Here is a 23,907-nt window from a genome sequence, read left to right on the forward strand (position 1 = left end):
ACTTCAGTAAGGCATTCGACAAGGTTTCCCATGGGAGACTGATTAGCCAGGTTAGATCTCATGGAATTCAGGGAGAACTAGCCATTTGGATACAGAACTGGCTCAAAGGTATAAGACAGTGGTGTTGGAGGGTTGTTTTTCAGACTGGAGGCCTGTGACCAATGGAGTGCCACAAGGATCAGTGCTAGGCCCTCTACTTTTTGTCATTTACGTAAATAATTTGGATGCGAGCATAAGAGGTACAGTTAGTAAGTTTGCAGATGACACCAAAATTGGAGGTGTAGTGGACATTGAAGAAGGTTACCTCAGATTACAATAGGATCTGGACCAGATGGACTAATGGGCTGAGAAGTGGCAGATGGAGTTTAATTCAGATAAATGTGAGGTGCTGCATTTTAAGACAGCAAATCTTAGCAGGACTTATACACCTAATGGTAAGGTCCTAGAGAGTGTTGCTGAACAAAAAGACCTTGGAGTGCAGGTTCATAGCTCCTTGAAAGTCGAGTCGCAGGTGGATAGGATAGTGAAGGCGGCTTTTGGTATACTTTCCTTGATTGGCCAGAGTATTGAGTACAGGAGTTGGGAGGTAATGTTGCAGCTGTACAGGACATTGGTTAGGCCACTGTTGGAATATTGCATGCAATTCTGGTCTCCTATCGGAAAGATGTTGTGAAACTTGAAAGGGTTCAGAAAAGATTTACAAGGATGTTGCCAGGATTGGAGGATCTGAGCTCAGGGAGAGGCTGAACATGCTGCGGCTGCTTTCCCTGAAGCTGAGGGGTGACCTTATAGAAGCTTACAAAATTATGAGGGGCCTGGATAGGATAAATAGACAAAGTCTTTTCCCTGGGGTCTGTGAGTTCAGAACGAGAGGGTATAGGTTTAGGCTGAGAGGGGAAAAGTTATATAAGAGACCTAAGGGGTAACTTTTTCACGCAGAGGGTGGTACATGTATGGAATGAGCTGCCAGAGGATGTGGTGGAGGCTGGTACAATTGCAACATTTAAGAGGCATCTGGATGGATATATGAATAGGAAGGGTTTGGAGGGATATGGTCCAGGTGCTGGCAGGTGGGACTAGATTGGGTTGGGATATCTGGTCGGCATGGACGGGTTGGACCAAAGGGTCTGTTGCTGTATATCTCTATGACTCTATGATTAAAGGAGTTGGCAGATTATATATGTTCAGAGTGTTTGCAGAGAAATTATTTCCTGCAATGGACTCTAGAACAAGAGGGCACAGTCTTAAAATTAGAGCATAATCATTTGAGAGAGAGTTGGGAAGCACTTTTTTTCAAATAACGGTTAGTGTAAATACAGCATTTAGTCTCACAAAAGATAGAGATTCCGATTCAAATGAAATTTTCAATACTGAGAATGGAATATTTTGTTGGGTTCGGGCTGTAAAGAGGTAAAAGGGGATAAATAGAAATTAAGTTCAAATCAGCATTTAAATTACTCAAAGGGCTGAATAGCTCCTGTTTCTACATTGTTTTGGATCCTCAAGCCTCCATTTGACAAGAGCATAGTGATCTGATTGTGGCCTCAACAGTATGTGACAAGGGAGTCAATCTCACTCCGCTTTAAAAATTTTCATTGACCTTGCTTCCAAAGCTGGATCAAGTGTCCACAGACAAATAACCCATAAAGAAAAGGTTTCCCTTCTTATTAGATTCCACAACAAAATAATTTTATCAGAACCAAAAAGTGGTGTTTGAAATATATCCAGAAATTTGCATTTCTGGTATCATTTTGATATGCTTGAACATTACAGCACAAATGGAGGCCCATCAAGTTATTTTTCACAATTTCCAAATTTCCTGCTTTCATTTTTATTCATTCACGTGATGCAGAAGGTGCAAGTTTGGAAGATTTGTCGAGGAGCCTAGGGGAGTTGTTGCAAAGCATTTCGTACATGATACACTACTACTGAAAATTGATGGTGATGCGCGTGAACACTGAAGGTGGTAGATGAGTGTCAATCAAGTGAGCTGTTTTGTCTGGATGATAGAGATTCATGAGTATTACTGGAGCTGCACACACCCCGGCAAGTGGAGAATATTTCATCATTCTCCTCAATTGTATCTTGGAGATGTTGGACATGCAGAAGGAAGACCTGAGATGAGTTATATGCACAGAATTCCCAGCTGATGGCCTGTACTTGTCACCACAAAGTTCATATGGCTGGCCCAGTTCATTTGCTGGTGAATAATAACTTCCAGGATGTTTATATTTAGTGATAATGCCACTGAATGTCAACAGGTGGTGATTAGATTTTCACTTGTTGGAGATGGGCATTCTCTAACGTGTGTGGGATGCATGTTATTTGTCAGTGATTAGCCTGAATATTCTCCAGTTCTTGCGGCATATGGACATATTTCATCTGAGGAGTTGTGTATGATGCTGAATATTGAGTAAACAAACTTCCCCAGCCTTATGGTGGACTGAAGGTTGAAAATGCAACTCAAGATGGCTGGGCTTATGAGTCTATCCTGAGGAACTCCTGATGTTCTGGAGCACAAATAATGAACCTCATATCTTTCTTTGTGTTCAGCATGGTCAACCTGAATCAAGCTTTCCCCCAGATTCCAAATGACTCCCATTTCACTAGATTTTGATGCCACGCTCGGGCAAATGCTACTTGGTAGCAATGTTGACTGACACTTCTATCACTTTGCTAATGATTGCAAATAGACCAATACAGCAATAATTAACCAGGTTGAATATGTCCTGACTTTTGTGGCCTGGAGACACTTGAGCAAGTTGTCATATTAAATCAGGCAGTTCCAGTGTTTCAGCTGTCCTGGAGTACGAGTCTATCCAGCACCTTCAACCATTTCTTACTTTCCTGTGGAGTGACTTGAATTGGCTGAAGCTTGGCATCTATGATGCTGGGGGATCTCAGGAGGATGTTGACATGGATTATCTACTCAGCACCTCTGATTGAAGACCACTGCAAATGCTTCAGCCTTAAATTTTGCACTGATTTGTTGAGTTTACCCGTCATTGAAAATGTGGATATTTTGAGAACATCAACCTCATTAGTTCTTTAATTGCCCACCATCATTCACCACTAGGTGTGTCAGGACTGCAAAACCCACAATGGTGCATTGGCTATGGGCTCACTTACCCCTGTATACTCCCTGCTGCTTATACAGCTTGGCACACACATAGACCTGTGCTTCACAAGGTTAACATTTCACTTCTAGGCATGCATGTTGCTGCCCCAAGTATGCACTCTTCACTGTTAGGTGGTAATGATAGGTTGGGGAAATGCCAAGTTATGAGGTTAGACTGGAATTTTAATAAAATTCTCTTATGGCTCACTGCACCTCATAGATGCTCAGCTTTGAGATGCCAAATCTGTTTGAACTTTATTCTATCCACATGGTAGTAGTGTCACAGATGGTGGAGGGTGACTTCAATGGGACTTGGTGGTGGTCACTCCTCCAAATGCTGTCACGGAAAGGTATGGCAGGTTGGTTAGTGTGATTTTTTTCTCTCTTATTGGCTCCTTCATCACGTTCCAAAGACCCAGTCTACCAGCTATAACTTTTAGGACTCAACCAGCTCAGTCAGTCATGGTGTTACTGAGCTACTCTTGGTGACGGATATTGAGTTCCCCTCACCCAGATTACATCCTGTCACCTTCAATGTTTTTTTCCACTTATGAAAGAGCACTAATTTATCAGTGCTCTTGACAGAAAACTAGTAGGTAGTAATCAGCAAAAAGGTTCCCACATCTGATGCCATGAGACTGCATAAGTCTGGATATAATGTGGAGGCCTCCCAGGATATGCTTCATGAGTCTGTGGAGCTCACCATCACAGGAAGCAGTCGAGGCCAAAACATTGTATTAGCGAGTTTTGAAAAGATTTGTAGCTCAGGTTGAGGCTCTGGATGTAGGTTTGCTCACTGAGCTGGAAGGTTCATTCCTTCCAGCTTAGCGAGCAAACCTACATCTAAAACATTATATAATTTCAGGAAAGAATTGGATATAGAACTTGGGGGTAACAGGATCAAAGGATATGGGGTAAAACACAAACAAACAATCTATTGAGTTAGATGATCATAATGAATGGCAGAGCAGGCTGGATGGGCCAAACTCCTGCTCCTATTTTCTATATCTTTAAGTGTGGGACAACACATGGAATTATGCTTGACAGACAAAACTGAATTGAATTGAATTGAATTGAATGGAGTTAGCTTTAATGTCACATGTACTCAATGAACACAGTGAAAAGTTTATAAGTTGCTACTTACAGTGCCATCTTAGGTACAAGTGTACCTGGATACAAGTTCTTCAGTTACAGATTAGTTACAGTGTAACAAATATCAAGCTGTTGCTTGATTAGTCTGTGGGACAATCTTCCAATTTTGTTACAAACCCCAGGTATTAATAAAGAGGACTTTGCAGAGTAGTCAGGGCTGTTTATTATTGTCATCTTCAGTGCCTAGGTCATTGCTGGGTGATAAATTGAATGGCTGGCTTGGCTCTTTCAGAAAGCAGTTCAGTTAATTACAATGCTGTAGGTTGGAGTCACATGTAGGTCAAACCAAGTAACAATGGCAGATCTCCTTCCCAAAAAGGACATGAGGGAATCAGATGGATTTTCACAGTGATTAATGATTCCAGTGTCAGCAGACTGGCACTGGATTTCCAGAATTATTTAAATTTCACTATATGCCATGGTGGGATTCCCAGAGTATTAGCCTGGTCCTTGGGATTACTAACTTCGATTAATTCACAAAAAGTGGGCAGCACTGGCTAAGCCGACATTTACTACCCAATAATCAAGTGAAATTACCACAACATCAAACTCTTCAACAGTCCTTTTTTTTCAAGCAAAAAACGTCCTTTTAAGTGATATTTAAATGTGCAATATTTCATGAACATAATAATATTAAATTTCTCTGTACATGGCAATTGAGAAAAATGCGCATGAAGGTGCTTATAACATTTTAGAAGTTTAACTTACCGGGAGATAAACCTTTTTCAAATGACATTCTTTTTCTAGAAGTTCATAAACAAAGTGTGTGATAATCTGCAGAAACAAAATTTTATTGAAGCATTATACAGATTATCTGTGTTCAAAATATATTGTATAAGGAGAGATCTGATTATCTATTGTGTGCCTCATCCCTGTTTTTGGTCAGAACTAAAACACTGTTGGAAAGATCAGCTTATATGCTGGATCAATGTTCTCAATCTGTCCTGAATTCCAACGATTAGGAGTTCAAGATTTTTGACTAAGGATAGTCCCTCAAGGTGTCTCTTAGCTATAGAACGGAACACTAAAGGCAGCATGCACTTATCTTCTGCAATCCCATAGATGGTTACCAGCAAAATCAATACTAAGTGAAGGTTTTTAAAGCAAGCTTAATGATAGTGAACAGGGTATACATTATATTCAACACACTCTGCTCATTGGCACAGGTAAACACTTAAAAAGACAGGATCTATATCAACTTTAATTCTCTTGTCCGACAGCACTGATCTCAGCTGAGGATGCCAATGGAGATGAACACACGTCGTCCGTGGTCTTTATCTTGCTATGTAGGATGGGATTTCTGGCTTAAGAGGAACATTTTTAGCTGGCTTTCAGTTCTGAGGTGGAACTGAGTTTAGGTTCTGAGCATATACACAAGTACACTTGAGCAGGCAAATGGGTTGCACCAGCATGAGCTGATCCTACAGGCAGTAGCAGAAGAGAGTAGAATAGCTTACAAGAACTAAATGAGGAGACCCGAAATAGTCAAGAAAACACTTGAAATGAACAAAGCAGCAATCAGTTCTCAATTATCCACTAATTTCCATTATCGGCTAGGATTCCTTTCAATTACATTGGATTATTGAAATTACACTGTATGGCATTTATAAAAATGGGTGTAGAATCATGGTTTCTTGATAATTTTTTTTAAACCATTCATACAAATCATTATCAGTATTATTGAATGCAATAAAGAAATCTGGTCTACTTGCTAGAATCCTTTTGCTGGGCTACTTTAGTTCAAAAAAAAACATTTAAATTGATGAGAACTGCTTCATTGCTTAACTTATTGTTTAAACTGAAATTATCAACTTCTGATTACCAAATTAGAGAATGTTAGCAGAATACTGAGTGCATGTCAAGCTATCGTACTATTCTGGCAACAAGCTGGGAGTTCAGAGCTATTTTTGCCTTTGGAAAGGAACTATTGTACTCAAAGTCTAAGCTACTTCAGAGACAGAAATGGATGCTGAGCAGTATTGAAAGAAAAGGAACCAAAGATAGGCTAAAGTCGTCTTTTTTCATTTGTAAGGCTTTAGAAAGGTTCAAAGAGAATAGAATATCACTGCGATCTAAAGAAAGAAAAAAAAGTGACTTATGCTGCTCAAACAAAAATATTACAAAAAGCTAATAAAATAAAAGAACTGCAGATACTAGAGAACTGAAACATAAACAGAATTTGCTGGTGAAACTCAGCATTTCTGGCACCATTTGAAGGAAGAAAGCAGAGCTAACATTCCGAGTCCAGTAGCTCTTCATTGAGAACTGTTTGCTAGCAACTAAGAAAATGCTGAAGGTGAAGTTGTGGGGAAGGTGAAGGAAAGAGGAGAGTAGAAAGGAGGAGATGGATCCCAGAGAGAGATAGATATATGAAATGTGTATGTATACAAGGAAATTATGGATAAAGCAGGTCAGGACAGAAGAAAAACTGAATAAGCGATAGCAAGAGTTAAGATGAGGGGGGAATGGGTGAGTTGCACAGATATTAGGTCTGTAGTAAGTGAGAATGGATTGCGCTAAAAGCAACCCATGTCACAATAAAACTAGAGAAAAAAATAACATGGAAGGATGGAATCAGGCTCTAAACTTATTGATTTCAAGTTTTACTCCTACTGTCTGCAGGATCCCCAAATGGAAAAAGAGAAATTCTTCTTCGAGCCTGCACGGAGGCTCTCTGGAATACTGCAGGCCTGCAATAGAGATTTTGGGGTGGAAACATGGTGATATGTTGAAGTGGCAGGCAACTAGATGCTTGGGGTCATTTTTCCAGACAGAACATAGGTGTGCATCATCTTCCTGATGTAGAAGAGTCCACATTGTGAAAAGTGAATACAGCATACAAATTGAATGAAGTAAATCACTACTTCATCTGGAAGATGTGCCTGAGGCCGTCGATGGTGAGGAGAGAGGAGGAAAATAGGCAGGTGTTAAACCTTCTGCAATAGCATGGGAAGGTGCTGTGAGGGCATGAAGAGATGTTGGGAATAGAGGAAGAGAAGTAAAGGACCAGGGTGTCCCAGAGGGAATGTGTCTGGCAGAAAGTTGACAAGGGAGGAGAGGGGAGGGGAATGTGTGCCTGGTTGTGATATCCCATTGGAGATGACAAAAATGGCAGCTTGTTATCCTTTGAAAGCAGGGGTTGGTGGGGTGGTAAGTGAGGACTGGGAAAGGGAATTTGTGAGGGAAGAAATATGAGCTGGGTTCAACATGGCTAAGGGCCTTGTTGACCAAGATAGCAGAAAATCCTCGTTTAAGAAAAAAGTTGGTCACTTCTGAGAACCCCACCCCCCGGCATTGTCAGAACAGATGGAAAAGAGACAGGGAAACTGGGAAAATGAGATTGAGTCCTTATGGGAAGCAGTGCGTGAAGATGTATAATCCAGGTAACTGTGGGAATCTGAGAGTTTGTAACAGATATCAATGGACAGCCTGTCCCCAAAAATGGACATGGAGATGTTGAGGAAGAGAAGGGAGGAGTTGGAGATAGACCAGGTGAATGTGTGAGCAGGTTGAAAATTGGAAGCAAATTTGATAATAATTTTCTAATTCAGAATGAGAGTGTGAAGCAGGACTGATGATGTTAACGATATACAAGAGAATTAGCTGTGGGGAGGGACCCAAATAGGATTGGAACAAGGTATGTTCCACATCACCAACAAAGACTCAGAAAACCAGGGCCCATGCAGGTATCTGCGACCATACCGCTGACCTGAAGAAAGTGAGAGGAGTTATGGGAGAAGTTGTTACATGTGAGGGCAAGCTTGGCTAGGTAGAGGTGAATGGGGATGGTTCAGGCCTTCTTTCCAGGAGGGAGTAGAGAGCCCTGAGACCAGCCTGATGATCCGTGCAAACAGACTGCATGCCCATGATGAACAGGAGGCAAGAGGACCCGCGAACAAGAAATTCTGAAACGGATGTAAATTGTCAGTGAATTGAGGTTAGTAGGAGGGGACTACATGAGGGGGGAAAAGATAGAGTCCAAGTCAGACGAAATAAGTTCTGTGGGGCAGGATATGCAGAAACAATAAAATAGTCTGCCATGGCACCATTGTTTGTGGATTCTGAGGAGAAGGTAGAAGCAGGATGTATGGAGCTGCAGGTCTATTAGCAAGGTGGCTATCACAGGGAGATGTCCAGATAAGATGAAGTTGGTGACAGTTGTGGACACAATGGCCTGATGATCAATGGTGAGGTCATGGTCCGGTGGGAGACAGGAGGAAATGCCCGAGAGCTGGCTCTCAAATTCCACAATGTAGAAGTCAGTATGCTAGATATCAGCAACACCGCCCTTGTCAGCAAGCTTGATGAAGAAGTCAGTACTGGATCGGAGAGCATGGAGTGTAGTCAGTTAAGAGGGAGATTGGTTCAAATGGTTAAGGGGGACACAACACTAAGACAACCAACGTCACGTCAACAGTTCTCAATGTACAGGTCGTGTGCAGGTAAAAAGGTCAGATAGAGGGGTCCAAGTGGAGAGAGTGTGTCGAAGGCAGGTAAAGGCATTGGTGGTAAGGGGAGAGGACGCCTGTTCAAAGAAATAGGCATGGAAGTAGAGATGATGGAAGAAGAGTTCAATGTCACGTCGAGCCTAAAATTGAGGTGTAAGCACAGACATTTATTGAACAGCATTTAATAATATTCAGCATCAGAGACTGAAAGGTCAGAAGGAATAGTAAATACTAAGTGGTGGGGTCAGCAGAAAAGAGGGGAGGGGAGGGACAGAGGATTGTGGGTACCTTGGAGTTGTATCTTGCATTCATTAATGCCTGAAAGGAAGAGAAGTTTTCTGTTAGAACATTGAATGAGCTACACAATTAAGTGGAACACCTACATTCTGTCTAACTTCATGCAGCCAGTTGCCTGCCACTTCAATAAAACACCACGTGCCCACCTGAACATTTTTGTCACAGGCCTGCTACAGTGTCCCAGGGAGCCTTCGTGCAAGCTTGAACAATGATATCTCATCTTCCAAATGGGGACCTTGCCATTTATGGAACTCAACATCGACATCAATAACTTTAGAGTCTGATTCCATCTTTCCGTGATTTTATCCACCCCATGTCTGTTGTGACATGGGTCATATCTCTACTCCTAGGCCTATTATCACATTACATGGGTTGATTTCAGTACAGGTCACACATTTTTCTCATAGCTTTAGCTCTTATTAATCACTTATTCAGCTTGTCTTCTGTCTTGACTTGCTATCCATAGTCTGCTTGCTTACATATCCCCTTTAAATCTCTTTCTCTGGGCTCCATCTCCACTAATCCATCACTACTCCCCAACTTTGTCTTCAGCATAAATACCATTTTTCCTTGCTGCTAACAATCAATTCTGATGACGAGTCATCGGACTCAAAACATTAACTCTGCTTTCTTACCACAAATGCTGTCAAACCTACTGAGTTTCACCAGCAAATTCTGTTTTTATTACAAAAAGCAAGCTTATGTCACATAATTAAAATAGTAAGGCTTTGAGTTTATTAAATTTTACTAACATGGAGAATAAACTTTATTCAGAATTTCACTGCAGCTCCTTTTATATCAGCACCATAAAGCTAGCAAACATTTGAACTTTAGATTTAAGGTCAGGACCAGTTCAGTGTCTCAACTCTCCAAGTTAGAGCCTAACAACAACACAATTTTCACAGAAAACATCAGTTATTGGCCTGATCCAATTTAGGGTTACAGTCAATGTGGGATAAGGCAGACCCAATTTAAATGAGCAAGCACCCTTGCATTTCTTCCTTGCCAATACATAAGCTTTTCAGAAGCAGCTGCTAATAGCTTTTCAACCAGTTTCTTCAACCTGTGATTCAAAAGAAAGGAATATGACATATTGGACAGAATAAATAGTGAGAGACATAATATAAAAAGGTATTTAGCATCTTCAAAAATGGATAAATCACCAGGCTCAAATTAAAACGTATGTCAGGCTGCTAAGGAATGCAAAGGAAAAAAAATAACGAAAGCAAGGACCAACATTTCCCAATCTCTCTTGCTTCAGGCAGGGTGGCTGAAAACTAAGAGATTACTAATGCAATACTGTTGTTTTAAAAGGGAAAAGGTGATTCTATGAAGAAACATAGGCCAGCTACCCTAACCTCAAAGATGGGCAAATTATTGGAAAAATTCAAAATGATGGTATCAAACCACTAATTTAGATTAAAGATTAGTCAAGGACATACAGCATAGATTTGTTAAGGTTGTGTCTAACTGGCTTAATTGTTGTTTTTAAAACAAGGAACAAGGGTCATATAAACATGTGAAATAGGTGCAGAGGTACAGCACTCCACCTTTCAAGTCTGATCTATCTTTCATTAAAATCATGTCTGATCTGTTTGTGCTTCGAATTTCACTTTCTCCATCTAACCTTGATAACCCTTGATTCCCTTCCCCAATAAGAATCTATTCATTTGTCTTAAAAATAAAAATCACATTTCCAGCACCTCCTGAGGCAGAGTTCCAAAGTTACACCAAAGAAAAAGATTCCATTCTTTGTTCAGAAGTAGCAAATCCTACATTTTAAAAGCTTAAAGTTAAAATTTAATTCCAGACTGACTCAAAACAAGGAAACATCCTTTACATATTCAACTTTTCAAGACCATTCAGTATCTTATAACTTTAATCAAATCATTCTTCACTCTTCTAAACTTGAACTGAAACAAGCACACCCTGTCAAAGATATCCTCTGAACAGGATACACTAATTTCAGAGATCAATTTAGTAAATTTGCTCTGAACCATCTCCAGGGCACTTAGATGCTTCCTTAACTAAGGAGACCAAAGCTGCACACAGGAAAGCAAAAGATAATGGTCAATAGGTATTTTTGGTCAAAGGCTAGCCCTAGTGGGGTCATGAAAGTGTCAGTAATGGGTACTTGGCTTTTTTGATACATATATGTGTACAAATGATTAAAAGTAGGAGATAAAGAAAACTTTTTCAAATTACGTTAAATTTGGCTCTATGGTTCAGAGTGAGGCATAAAGTTATCAATAGACTGGTCAAGTGTGTATAACAGTGGGAAATGGGGAATTCAGTTCAGAAAAGCATGAGGCAATCCATTTGTGGGACTCAAACAAGGAAAGGTAATACACAATAAATGGTATAAAGTGCATTGCAAAGAGGAACAGAAAGGCCTTGGTGTAAATGTTGACAGATTCCCCGATGTTGCCAGTCAGGTATACAGATGTTGTTGCAATTACCTAATTCATGTGCTTTAGTGTGTTAGAGTTTAGGAACTAAAGTTTAACAGTAAAAAAAGGGGATAAATGTAATTAAGTCTGGAGTGTATTACAATTGAAAGATCAGAACCAAGCTGCCTTGGGTAGATAACACTGAGACAAGTTGGAATATCAAACAAATGGGCTTAGCTAAAGAGCTGGAGAGATGTCTGCAATGCTTGCAAAAAAAGAAATCCAGAAAGATTATGTTGGAAATTAGAGCTAAACTGTTAGTTTAAAAGCATTCAGCAATGAAACATTGATCTAATTAAGTTAATTATGGATATTATAAGAAACTGTAAATGAGGGGCAGTTAATCTAAAATGATGTCAGCCTACACAAGCTACATAATCATGGAGACAATAAGATAGCCAAATTAAATGAAGATATATAGACCTGTGTAAGGAGACCTACTAACTCCATCACTGACCATACAAATTTGATTGAGACTTAATCTCAGTTTAAATTTTGTGAGGGAAATATGTGGAAGATTGCTAGTTTCAAACAAGTGGAATGATCTGCAGCAGTCCTGCACCGGGCCTTGCCGCAGAAAGTATCCAGCAAATTAGCTTGGAAGAGCTGAAAATTAACCTTAACAAGGGACTGAGTCAAGGCATGATAAATGAAAGTTTGACCTCATAACAGGTGGAGTTCAGGAGTTTGGCATACATATGCTCAAATCTCCATAAAAGTAAATAATGTTTGCGATATTGTACCATTCAAGAAAGTTCTTGCTAACAGCAAGAAGGAAATTTAGGAGCTTAGGATATGAATATACAATAAATTTGTGGTTTGTTTTGTAAGACGTGAAATCTTCTGGCATCGTTCTAATGGTTAAAATGAGCAATTCAGACTACTCTTTAAATGTTAATGCATCCTAACATGGTCATGGTGGCATGCAAACATTTTCCTTCGGACAAGGTACAGAGTATCAGAGGAGGGACATGACAATAGAACTGTACAAAATACAAGTTAGACCACCAGTAGAAAAAGGCATACAATTCTGGTCACATTCCCAAATAACTGTTATTATACTAGAAAGGTTGCTGAAGATTTTCCAAGAATGAAGAACTTAACTATGCTAAAAAGATTTGATAGGCCGGCATCCATTTTTGGGATTAGAATAGGCTGAGGGAAGAATAATTAGGGTGTGTAAAATTATGAGAATGGATAGAATGGGCACTGTTCTGTTAGCGGGAAGGTCAATAAATCTGAAGGCAATAAAATAAAGAGATTGATGGAAGAATTCGAGGATAGTTAAGGATTTACTTTTTCATCTGAGGGGATGGAATTCATTTCCTCAAAAGATGGTAAAGGTAAAAAGCAAACACTCGCTATGTTTAGAAAACAATCTGGTATGCACTTCAAGTCTGAAAAAGAGAGAAAATACAAGTCACCATAGTCCCACAATCTGCACTATAATAAGAGATGACTGGTACCGAGTTCAACTGATTGTCATCATGACTCTGGACAGGGGAGAGATTGAGAAGGTGAGGCCTTCATGGTAACCTCAGCTAGCATGGGAATTGACCCCACACTGTTAGCATCAAACCAACTGAGCAAACCAATCATCAGCTTAAGATGACACGTAACCCAGAGGGCCACGGACCAAGACCAAGCGGAGATGATTAGACTGGATTGTTTCAACCAGCATGGATATGTTGAGCTGAATAGCCACATTCTGTAATTCCTTTCCACATTCCAATAATTCTTGATATTATATGAGAAAGTATCAAATACGTTTTCCTCGATTAGAGGTGTACACAAGTATTCTTTGTTAAAGTAAATAGATTTACTTATTAAAATCTACTTGGCAATGTTCAAATATTGTTAGTGATCATGGAAGTCTTGCCCCTTCGACCATATTGGATTATATATAATGATTTGGAGATGCCGGTGTTGGACTGCTGTGTACAAAAGGTAAAAATCACACAACACAGGTTATAGTCGAACACGTTTAATAGGAAGCACACTAGCTTTCAGAGCGACGCTCATCTCCTGATGAAGGAACGTTGCTCCAAAAGCTCGTGTGCTTCCAATTAAACCTGTTGGACTATAACCTGGTGTTGTGTGAGGATTATATATCAGCATTCAGAAGACATCTATGATACTTGTCCATTTTTATCATAAATATGTGTGATGGGCAACTTAAAATGCATACTTATTCATAAGAAAGGTGGACAGCATGTTCGGCACAACAACAAAGTTGTAGATTTAAGAGGATTTTCATGAATTTCAGCACTGATGTAGATTTGTAAGTGTAAAGTAACAGGATAAAGAATGAATATCGCTACAAAACATTAAGCTTTCCTCCACACTTGAAAAGAAAATATTAAACTAATCAGAACAAACAATTAGATTTGAATGCAATTAATTTGGAAAATAAGAGCTATAATAATAACGCTGGATAAGGCTAGATAATATGTTGAGGGTAGGCCCCCTAAATGCTAGTTTAAATGTCAGTGGCGAGCTCTTGTCCACTTAGGATGCCCACTTTAATTTTTAAGGGTAATGGTCCTTTAATTAGTATGAATCTCTAAAATGTAGACCCACCTCATACAGCTGCCAAACAATGCTAGCTGGAAAGGTGACAAAGTTGACAACTGCAGATAGGCCAAGGAGATGGCATTCAGAGATGGGGCCAGACTGATAGGTCCTGTGCATCAGGGGGCTTGATGGGCAAGGAGTGGGAGTGGAAAAGCAAAGCTGATTTCCAACTGGAACTATTGGTAAAAGGCACCTCATCTATCAACTGGTCATTAACCTGCAAGATTAACTCTGTCATGCTGCACATTGACCACTGGTCTCTCCCACCACTTTTTACAGCCAAGCACCAACAGATTTAACTGACCCCTTAAAGACCTCATGGGTCATGTTGGGTGACCTCCTCTGTTGCTCATCAAATCAATGCAGGGGCAGGAGCTGACAACAGATACACAGATGGCACAATGCTCTAACTTACTGGTCTACCCTGCACACACATGGACCACAGCCATTTATGGCTTGAAGGAGGGATGCTCAGCTTACTGATTCTATAACAGTTCTCTGTAAAGAAATTTAGTTCGGCCAATTTACCCAAATTATCCCCCTCGTCTTGCAAATTTACTTCCCTCAAAGACCCATTCAGTTTCCTTCTGAAATCACTGATAACCTTCACTTCAACCACCCTGACTGACAAAGTCCCACGTCATTACTACTACATGAAAAGTCTTTACTCTCACACTCCCATATTTCTTGCTCCAAACCTTAAATTTGCATCCCTTAATAAAGATAAGCTGATTATGACAGTTTTTTTCCAAGTCTACCTTGGAAAGTCTGTCACAATCTTGTCACAGTCATTACCCAATCTTTTGTTCCAAGGAGAACAAAGTCTGTCCAAATTAACCTTGTTGCTTAAAACCCTTTGTCTCTGGATGAAGTCTGGTTAATTCCCCCCTGTGCTATCACAAATAACAGAACATCCTCAAGCTGCAGTGGCCAGAACCAGATGTGATACGCTGTCCAAGCCTGCACCCAAACCTTCTCCTCCTTTAAAGATAAACAATTGTTATTGTATTTTTCTAATAGTCTTTAATTCCATTTTAAATTGTGTAGTTTCCTTCCCAACCCATTGATGTTTGCCCTCTTAAATTAATCCTTTCTCCTCTCCTTTACTAATTTTATCCTTAGGAGAAAGTGAGGACTGCAGATGCTGGAGATCAGAGCTGAAAATGTGTTGCTGGAAAAGCAGCATCCAAGGAGCAGGAGAATCGACGTTTTGGGCATGAGCCTGAAGAAGGGCTCATGCTCGAAACATTGATTCTCCTGCTCCTTGGATGCTGCCTGACCTGCTGCGCTTTTCCAGCAACACATTTTCAGCTCTAATTTTATCCTTATGATACCATGATTACTTATAATCAACATATTCCACTTGGCTCAGCTCAATCCCAACACCATACTCAACAGTGACATGAACATACATAGACCAACAAAACTTCATGAATATACTTTGTCAATTCCTCACCAATCAATCGTACTACTTTAATATTATTCCAACTGATTTGTGAGTAATTATGAAACCACATTATAGTTTATACACAGCTTCATGAAGATTTGCTGTCTTCACACACTCTCTCACCATTTGGAAGCCTATAGGGTACCTCGATAAAATGACCATATGCTTTTGGAAAATTCTCTTGAAAGCTCGAAAGTGTTCAATTACCAATAAATTAATCAATATGGTTAGCAGAGGCAAAAAAAAATTAGCTCTCACTTAACCACCATTATGTTCGCATTACTAATTTCAGGGGAATTGTTTACATTTATTAATACTGAATGCAAATCATAGCTGGAAGCAATAACTGTGGACAAGTATTTTTCCACAGAGTCCTGTTTGGACCATACAAACAAAATCTAAGTTTCCCTTTAGGCAAGATATTGTGGTTCTGAACTATTAATCGCTTCATAGTTTGTCCAGCTGTTTTGTTGTTAGTATATTGATTTTTACAGATGCTGATTAACAATTTGTTTTACAAGACTGATTTTAAACATGGTGTGAAATCCTTGTTTTAATAATAGGATGTTAGAAAATTGTGTTTTTAGTGGGCATAATTTCAAGACTCATCTCCTGCAGATCGAGTTCACGCCATTTTTCTTCTCCAGCATTAAGATTTCATAACCCAGTTCTGCCTGTTAAATCAAAAATTAAAAGCTCTGTCCCTTTAGGGTGCAATTACAAAGGGTCAAAATACCAGACAATCTGATTTTTTTTTGTCATAGGAGAAGAGGACAAATCTACTCAGCTTATGTTTTTAACAAGGGCACAAATATTTTTCACAAAATTCACCCATTTCTATTCACGCCCACTGTGAACATGAAACTCACTTTTCCTTCACCAAAGTAAATACAAAATTGAATCAATTATTTTCAAGGTATTGTTATGAAGATATGGGTGCATTGTACCTTTCAGAGAGTTAAAAGCTAGCAGAACTACCTGACAGCACCAAGTGGTCTGAATAAGATACAATGTAACATGTGGTCCAGCAGCTAGGGTAGCCGGTTGCCTGGAGACAAAAACAAATTTGAATTAGGCTAATTACATTCCCCCACCCTCCAAAAAAAATCAAAGTCAAATCAAGTTTGAATTTAGTATATTGATGATATTTAAAGCCAAATGACACAATCCAATGCATTGAGGGTATAAGACCAGGAAAAATTGAACAGTTGGGAGAGAAGTGCCAAAAGACTAACAGGTGTAGGCTGCTAGTAAGAATTCTCAGAGGTACCAATCTACAGAAGGAGTTTGCACAGAGGGACAACATCTGCAACAACCTGGAGAGCAAATCTATAGAGGAAAATACGACGGCTGGCTGATTTGAAATTTGAATTTTTTGTTAAATCTTATTTGGGAATTTTATCAGACTAGTATTGTAGAAGGGAAAGTAAAAGATAGGTTAGAGTAAGGAGTTGTAAATAATTGTTAATTATTCTCGGTTTCCTGAAGAAAGGCTTTTGCCGAAACGTCGATTCTCCTGCTCCTTGGATGCTGCCTGACCTGCTAAGCTTTTCCAGCAACCCATTTTTAAGCTTTAAATCCCATCTGGCCCAGGGGACTTATCTATTTTCACACTTTCCAGAATTGCTAACACCTCCTCGTTGTGAACATCAATCCCGAGTCTAGTAGCCTGTATCTCAGTATTCTCCTCAACAACATTATTTTGTTCCACTGTGAATACCGACAAAAAAATATTTATTTAGCCCTTCTCCCATCTCCTTGGACTCCATGCATAATCTTCCATTACTGTCCGTGATTGGCCCTAATATTTCTCTAGTCAGGTCTTTTATACCTGATATACCTATGGAAAGCTTTAGGGTTTTCCTTTATCCTATCCGCTAATGACTTCTCACATCCCGTCCTGGCTTTTCTTAATTCTCTCTTTAGGTCTTTCCTGGCTAGCTGTAAATCTCAAGCACCTAACTGAGCCTTCACATCTCTTCCTAACATAAGCCTTTTTCTTCCACTTGACAAGAGATACAACATCCTCAGTAAACTATAGCTCCCTAACCCGACCACTTCCTCCTTGCCTGACTGGTACATGCTTATCAAGGACATGCAGTAGCTGTTCCTTGAAAAACTCCATATTCCAATTGCGCCCATCCCCTGTAGATGCCTTCCTCATCCTATGCATCCTAAATGTTGCCTAATCGCATCATAATTGCCTTTTCCCCAGTTATAACTTTTACCCTGTGGTATATACCTATCCCTTTCCATCGCGAAAGTAACCACAACCGAATTGTGATCACTATCACCAAACTCACCCATCTCCAAATCTAATACCTGGCTGGGTTCATTACCCAGTACCAAATCAAATGTGGCCTCGCCCCTTGCTGGTTTGTCTACATACTGTGTCAGGAAAACCTCCTGCACACATTGGACAAAAGCTGACCCATCTAAAGTACTCGAACTATAGTATTTCCAGTCAATATATGGAAAGTTAAAATCCCCCATATCAACCACCTTGTTATTCTCGCTCCTATCCCTTTACGATCCCTACCTCTACATCTCTGGAACTATTTTGAGGCCTATAGAAAACTCGCAACAGGATGACCTTTCCTTTCCTGTTTCTAAGCTTAGGCCATACAACCTCAGTAGAGTCCTCAAACATCCTTTCAACCACTGTATATGGTTCTTGATGAGCAATGCCACACCTTCTCTCTTTTACCAGCTTCTCTGTTCTTACTGAAACATATAAATCCTGGAACCTGCAACAACCATTCCTGTCCCTACTGTATCCATGTCTCCAAAATGGCCACAACAGTGAAGTACCATGTACCAACCCATGCTGCAAATTCACCCATCATATTCCGAATACTCCTGGCAGTGAAGTAGACACACTTCAAACGACCTTCCTACTTGCTGGTACACTCTTGGGACCTTGAAACCATATTTCTGACCTCACGACTCTCAACTTCCTGGACATTGGATCTACAATTTAGGTTCCCATCCCCCTGCTGGATTAGTTTAACCCCTCCGTAAGAGCATTAGCAAACTCTTTCCACCCCACCCCCAGCATATTGGTTCCCCTCTGGTTCAGGTGTAGACCTTACTAAAGGGATCCACTGCCAGTATGTAACAACCAGAAGGAACAACCTTCCAATATTAGTGATGCCTCAAAAATGTTAAAACATTTCTTGGTTCACTGAAAGCAATGTTAATATTTTAAATTTAAGATAGGATCGTTGGTGAAAAAGACAGGACTCATACAGTAATGCCCAATGTATGGCTGATGGATAGAGTGTGAACGGAGAAATCAGAAGCTTTTAAACACTGAGTGCCATGAGTATAAGGCATGCCACAAGAAAACAAATGTACATTATCACTGTTAAAAGTAAAGTGAAAAACAAAATTTAAAACCATTAGAGAAAAAGTTTAGGATGAGGCCCTGTGGATAGCTAATTAGAAGATCAGACACAAGCTCACAGAACCTTTTCCTGTGAAATTGTATGAGTGAATTTTACCACAGGCAACAAGATATCAGGTTAGGACCAAATAGCTGTACCGAACTTAAATTTATGTTTCCTGCTCACTCACCCCCTTTCCATTTCCAGTGACCCTCATGAAACTATTCCTGTGGGACAATGGATTGCTCTGTCATCAGCAAATTCCTGGCAAGTCTGGAAAATCTCAAAACCAGGGTCCTAAATAGCTCAATTGGTTGTCAACTTCAGTGAATGGGGGCAGCCAGGTTGCCTATGGTCCTGCCCCTGCAAAATTTCCATCGTGGCGAATGTATTCCAGCACTCCCATTCCCCAGTCCTTTTCAGTGGACGTAATGTGACAAACCAAAATAGCAACATAAGCAAAACAAACTGCTCGATCCAAGCATGGTTCTCTCCCTCTGTCTCGCATTGGAGAAACCACTGTCACAATGTTGGTCTTTTTACAAGGTTACTATACCCTTGAGTTTTCTTTCTAGACGGGGGTAATTGGCTGGGCTCCAACTCGGCTAGGTTTGCAAGATTTATTGGGGTGCTCTTTGTTTACCCCTAACAGATAATGCCTCTGGCCTAAGGCTTTCATGCATTGAAAAAAAAGTGTAATCAAAGGGGAGTGGCCAGCTAGCTGTGTATCTAGCCTTCATTTCTGATTCAGTTCTGCTGCAGTGTGTGTGAAGAAATGCTGCTGAGGCAAGTCCAGCCGGGTACACACACTCTCTCTCTCACAATTCAAGCTTGTAAGCCCGATTGTTTCATTTTTGTTGTGTTTCAGGGTGTGTTTTTTGGGACTGTTGCAAGTATATTTGGAACAGCATCATTAGGTCGGGATAGCCTATCAAAAACCTGACAGACTAAGTTATCCATAGTCTTTTTTTTCTTTGTGTTTCATTCTGTAATTTTGTAAATAATTTTTTGTTTAAAATTTGGCAGTTGGATCAGCTAATTCACTCTGGGAATATCCACTATACACTTACCCAAAACAAATAGCAAAGTTACAGTCTGGGCTACCTGCTTAAAAAATGTTTTGAGGGGTGAGACCTGGTCCATAACAGACTGGGATTTATGCAGCAAGTGGTGCTTAGTGTTAGTGTCTTTTATTTCAGATGCAGATGTGGTTGGTTTAAACAGCAGTCAGATGGCAATGGCTCTTTCAGTCACCATGGCGATTCTGGAGGTGCAAGAAGTTGGGGGGCAAGGTGGCTCAGCACTGCTGCATCACAGCACTAAGGACCTGGGTTCAATTCCCGCATTGAGTGACTGTCTGCGTGGAGTTTGCACATTTTCTTTGTGTCTGCTCCGGTTTCCTCCCACAATCCAAAGATGTGCTGGTCAGGTGAACTGGCCATGCTAAATTGCTCACAGTGTTAGGTGTGTTACTCAGGGGTAAATATAGGATAAGGGAATGTGTCTGGATGGGTTACTCTTCAGACAGTCAGTGTGGACTTGTTGGGCCAAAGGGCCTGTTTCCATACTGTAACCTTGGGGTTTTACAGAAGGCAAATAAAACCAAGCTGTGGGAATTAGTAGACAACCTGGAGTTGAAGCTAAGTCCTAACGTGAGGACAGATGAGATGATTTCAGCAGTAGCTCAGCTTTTAAATTTGCTGGAAACCCCATCAGGATCTGTAGAGATAGCTAAACTTCAACTGCAAATGAAGAAGCTTCAGTTATAAGTAGAAATGAAACAGTTTGAATTACTATTAAAATTGGAAGAGAAGGAAAAGAATGAAGGGCTTCAGCAGAAGAGACAGAAAAAGAGACAGTTTGAACTTCAGAAAACGACACTTAGAAAGGAAAGTCAGCTTAAAAGGATGGAGATGAAGACTGAAGATAAGCTTAATGAGGAAGTAGGGTGAACTCATGTGGAAGAGCAGAGTGTTAAAACAGCAAGCTTAGCAGCTGAAGTGGCTGACGATTATGAGTTAGTCCATAAAACACCATTTGGCTTCCAGAATCAATTTCAGTCCACGAGGGACAGAAATTGGGGAAAAGAGAAATTCTCATGTGAAAAGGGAAAGGTAGATCTCGGTGAAGATCATAAGGAGAGCTTACCATTGGCTGAAACAGAAACCTTTGAAGGGGACAAAGAAGGTAAAAACCTCTGCTGTTTTCATTACAAGAAAGTAGGCCACATGAAATGAGTGTTGGTGGGCAGGAAAAAGCCAGATGTAGGAAAACAGGACAAGTCTGGAAGTTTTGTTGGAATGGTAACAGAAAGCACAGTGGAAGCTAGAAAACTGCATAAGACTGTACAATCTGATCGGAGGTAGGTTAAGGAGAAAGTGCTGGATCTGCTCAGAAAATATACCTGGAAAGCTAAAGTTTATTCACATAGGCCAGGAGTAGCAGGTAAAGAGGTTAAAATATTAAGGGATACAGAATCCTCTTAGTCTGTGATGCTGAAAGATGAGGAGATATGTACTCCTGAAAGACTATTGCCAGAGAAGGTACTGGTAATGGGAATTCATCGTGAGACAAAAAGTGCTCAATGTCCTGAAAAGAGTGGAGAATTTGTGATAGGAGTACTGGACCAACTCAGCTCCAGGAACACAATTTGTCCTTGCAAATGATACAGCTGATTCACCGGTAACCTGCCACCTAGTGGTTGAAAAGCCAGTGGAAACTTTGGTAACTGAAGCAATGCAGGAATCTTACCCTGGAATCTTCCCAGATTGTGTAGTGTAGAGGTCACAGAGTCACAATTGAAACAGGAGAAATCAAAGGGTTATATAAAGAAGCTGAAGTGGTATTAGTACAGAATGTGTTCGATCAGATAGTTGAGACAAAACAGGAGCAAATAGGTAATCATGTAAATATCTTTAACTCTGCAAAACTCTGAGTTACAGCAGAAAGATGAAAATTTAAAGCAATTGTATCAAAAGGCGCGTACATAGTAGGAATCTGATTGCATCCCTCAGTGATATTACCTGAAAAATGAGGTCTTAATAAGGAAATGGAGACCATCACATATTCAAGCAGATAAGAAATGGGCAACATTCATCAAACTGTCTTGTCAGTGGGGTACAGAGGGAGGTATTATGAGTGGCACATGAGCCACCACTTAGAGATCATTTAGGAGGGAGGAAAACAGGTTAAAATACAAACACATTTTTACTGGCCTGGACTGCACAAGGATGTAGTTGAATTTTGCTAGACATGTCATACATAAGACAGGAGTGGAAGTAAGGCCATTCGGCCCATCGAGTCCACTCCGCCATTCAATCATGGCTGATGGGCATTTTAACTCCACTTACCCGCATTCTCCCAGTAGCCCTTAATTCCTCGAGACATCAAGACATCATTACGTCAGGTAATTAGAAAACCACAGGTGATAAAACCTGCATCTTTAATACCTATTCCAGCATTTGAAGAACCTTTTACAAGAGTCTTAATTGATTCCGTAGGTCCCCTACCTCAAACAAAAAGTGGGAATCAGTATTTGTTAACGTTAACAGATGTATCGAGTAGATTTCCACAGGCCATCCCATTATGCAATATCACTGCTAAAAGTATTGTAGAGTAATTACTCTTTTTTTAAACTAGACACAGAGAATCAATAGAGATACAGTTGGATCAAGGGTCAAAACTTCACATCCAAATTATTCAAGGAAGTTTTGGACAGCTTAGGAATAAAACAATTCAAATCTGCTTCATACCATCCAGAATTGCAGGGAATGCTAGAAAGGTGGCATCAAACATGAAGGACCATGTTGAGGGCTTATAGTCGAGATTATCCAGATGATTGGGACAAAGGAATTCCATTTGTGCTTTTTACGATTGGAGATGCACCAAATGAATCGACCAAATTCAGTCCATTTGAATTAGTTTTGGAGTATGAAGTGAGAGGACCATTAAAATTGATAAAGGAGAACTTACTAAGTCAGAATTCACAGACCAGGCAGATCCAAGATGGCGGCAATCAAGAAAGAATACATCACAGAGCTCTGCGCCACATCGCAAGCAGGACAAAGTCCAAACCCACCCTACCCAGACCACCACGATATTGTGGGACTCTGGAAAGGTCGTGGAGTCCCAGGAAACTGTTAGAGAACAACTTACCTCGGGTTTCACCACCCAGGGATGCAGAAAAAGGGAGCAGGTACATCTGAGGCTGGGTCCGCAGCCCAGCCTACTACATCCGTGAACTCTATTTCCTACCAGGTTCTGGTAAAGGAGTTTGCCAAATTGTTGGGGAAGCAGATAGAGGAGAAGCTGGCCCCGATCTCTATCATGCTGCAAACGCATGAACAGCAGCTAGGAGATCTCGAGAAAAGGACAGATTAGGTAGAACGCAGAGTTACAGCTGTGGAAGCTAATACCGGTTCCTCCAAAGATAGGATCCAGGCCCTGGAGACAGGTCCGTAATTTGCTTTACCAGGTTGATGACCTCGAGAACAAGGGCAGGAGAAAGAAATATTCAGATCGTCGGTCTGCCCGAGGGTAAGGAAGGTGAGCGTCCAGTGGAATTTATTGAGGACTGATTGCAGAAATTCCTTAACTTGGAGGCTGGAATGGGAAGCTTGTAGATTGAGAGGGCTCACCGGATCACGGCGCAGAGATCAGTTCAGAACCAACGTCCTCGTCCTACACTGGTGCGATTTCATCACTGTAGAGATATGGAGAGAATCGTGGAAGCTTCTAGAATCCAGGCGAAGGATCTGAAGGCCCTAGTTTACAAGGGTTGTAAGATCATGTTCTTCCAGGACTTGTCAGCAGCGGTGATCCAGAAAAGAAGATCCTATGTTGGCTTCAAGAAAAGACTGAGGGAGCTCAGGCTTCAGTACTCTGAGATATCGGGCGGTGCTGCAGATCATCTTCAATGGATCTGTACATCTCCAACATGTCGGAGAAGGCAAGAGACTTTCTGGATAAATTAACATGATCTGAACAATTTAGTACGTACAATTAGTAGTGTTGCTTGGGAAAGTCTCCACTTTTC

General features: G+C 40.5%; 1 protein-coding gene across 3 annotated transcripts in view; it reads right to left on the bottom strand.

Moving 5' to 3' along the window:
• Positions 1-23,907, bottom strand: part of arb2a (ARB2 cotranscriptional regulator A) — a 535,689-nt gene that overhangs the window by 461,527 nt on the left and 50,255 nt on the right. For all 3 annotated transcript variants that reach the window (XM_060844193.1, XM_060844184.1, XM_060844202.1), the window contains exon 5: positions 4,979-5,044. In XM_060844193.1, the coding sequence (XP_060700176.1) occupies positions 4,979-5,044 (66 nt within the window). The remainder of the gene's footprint in view (positions 1-4,978; positions 5,045-23,907) is intronic.

This window comes from Hemiscyllium ocellatum, chromosome 2, assembly GCF_020745735.1.
Source record: "Hemiscyllium ocellatum isolate sHemOce1 chromosome 2, sHemOce1.pat.X.cur, whole genome shotgun sequence".
In the NCBI taxonomy this organism is placed as follows: Eukaryota; Metazoa; Chordata; class Chondrichthyes; order Orectolobiformes; family Hemiscylliidae; genus Hemiscyllium; species Hemiscyllium ocellatum.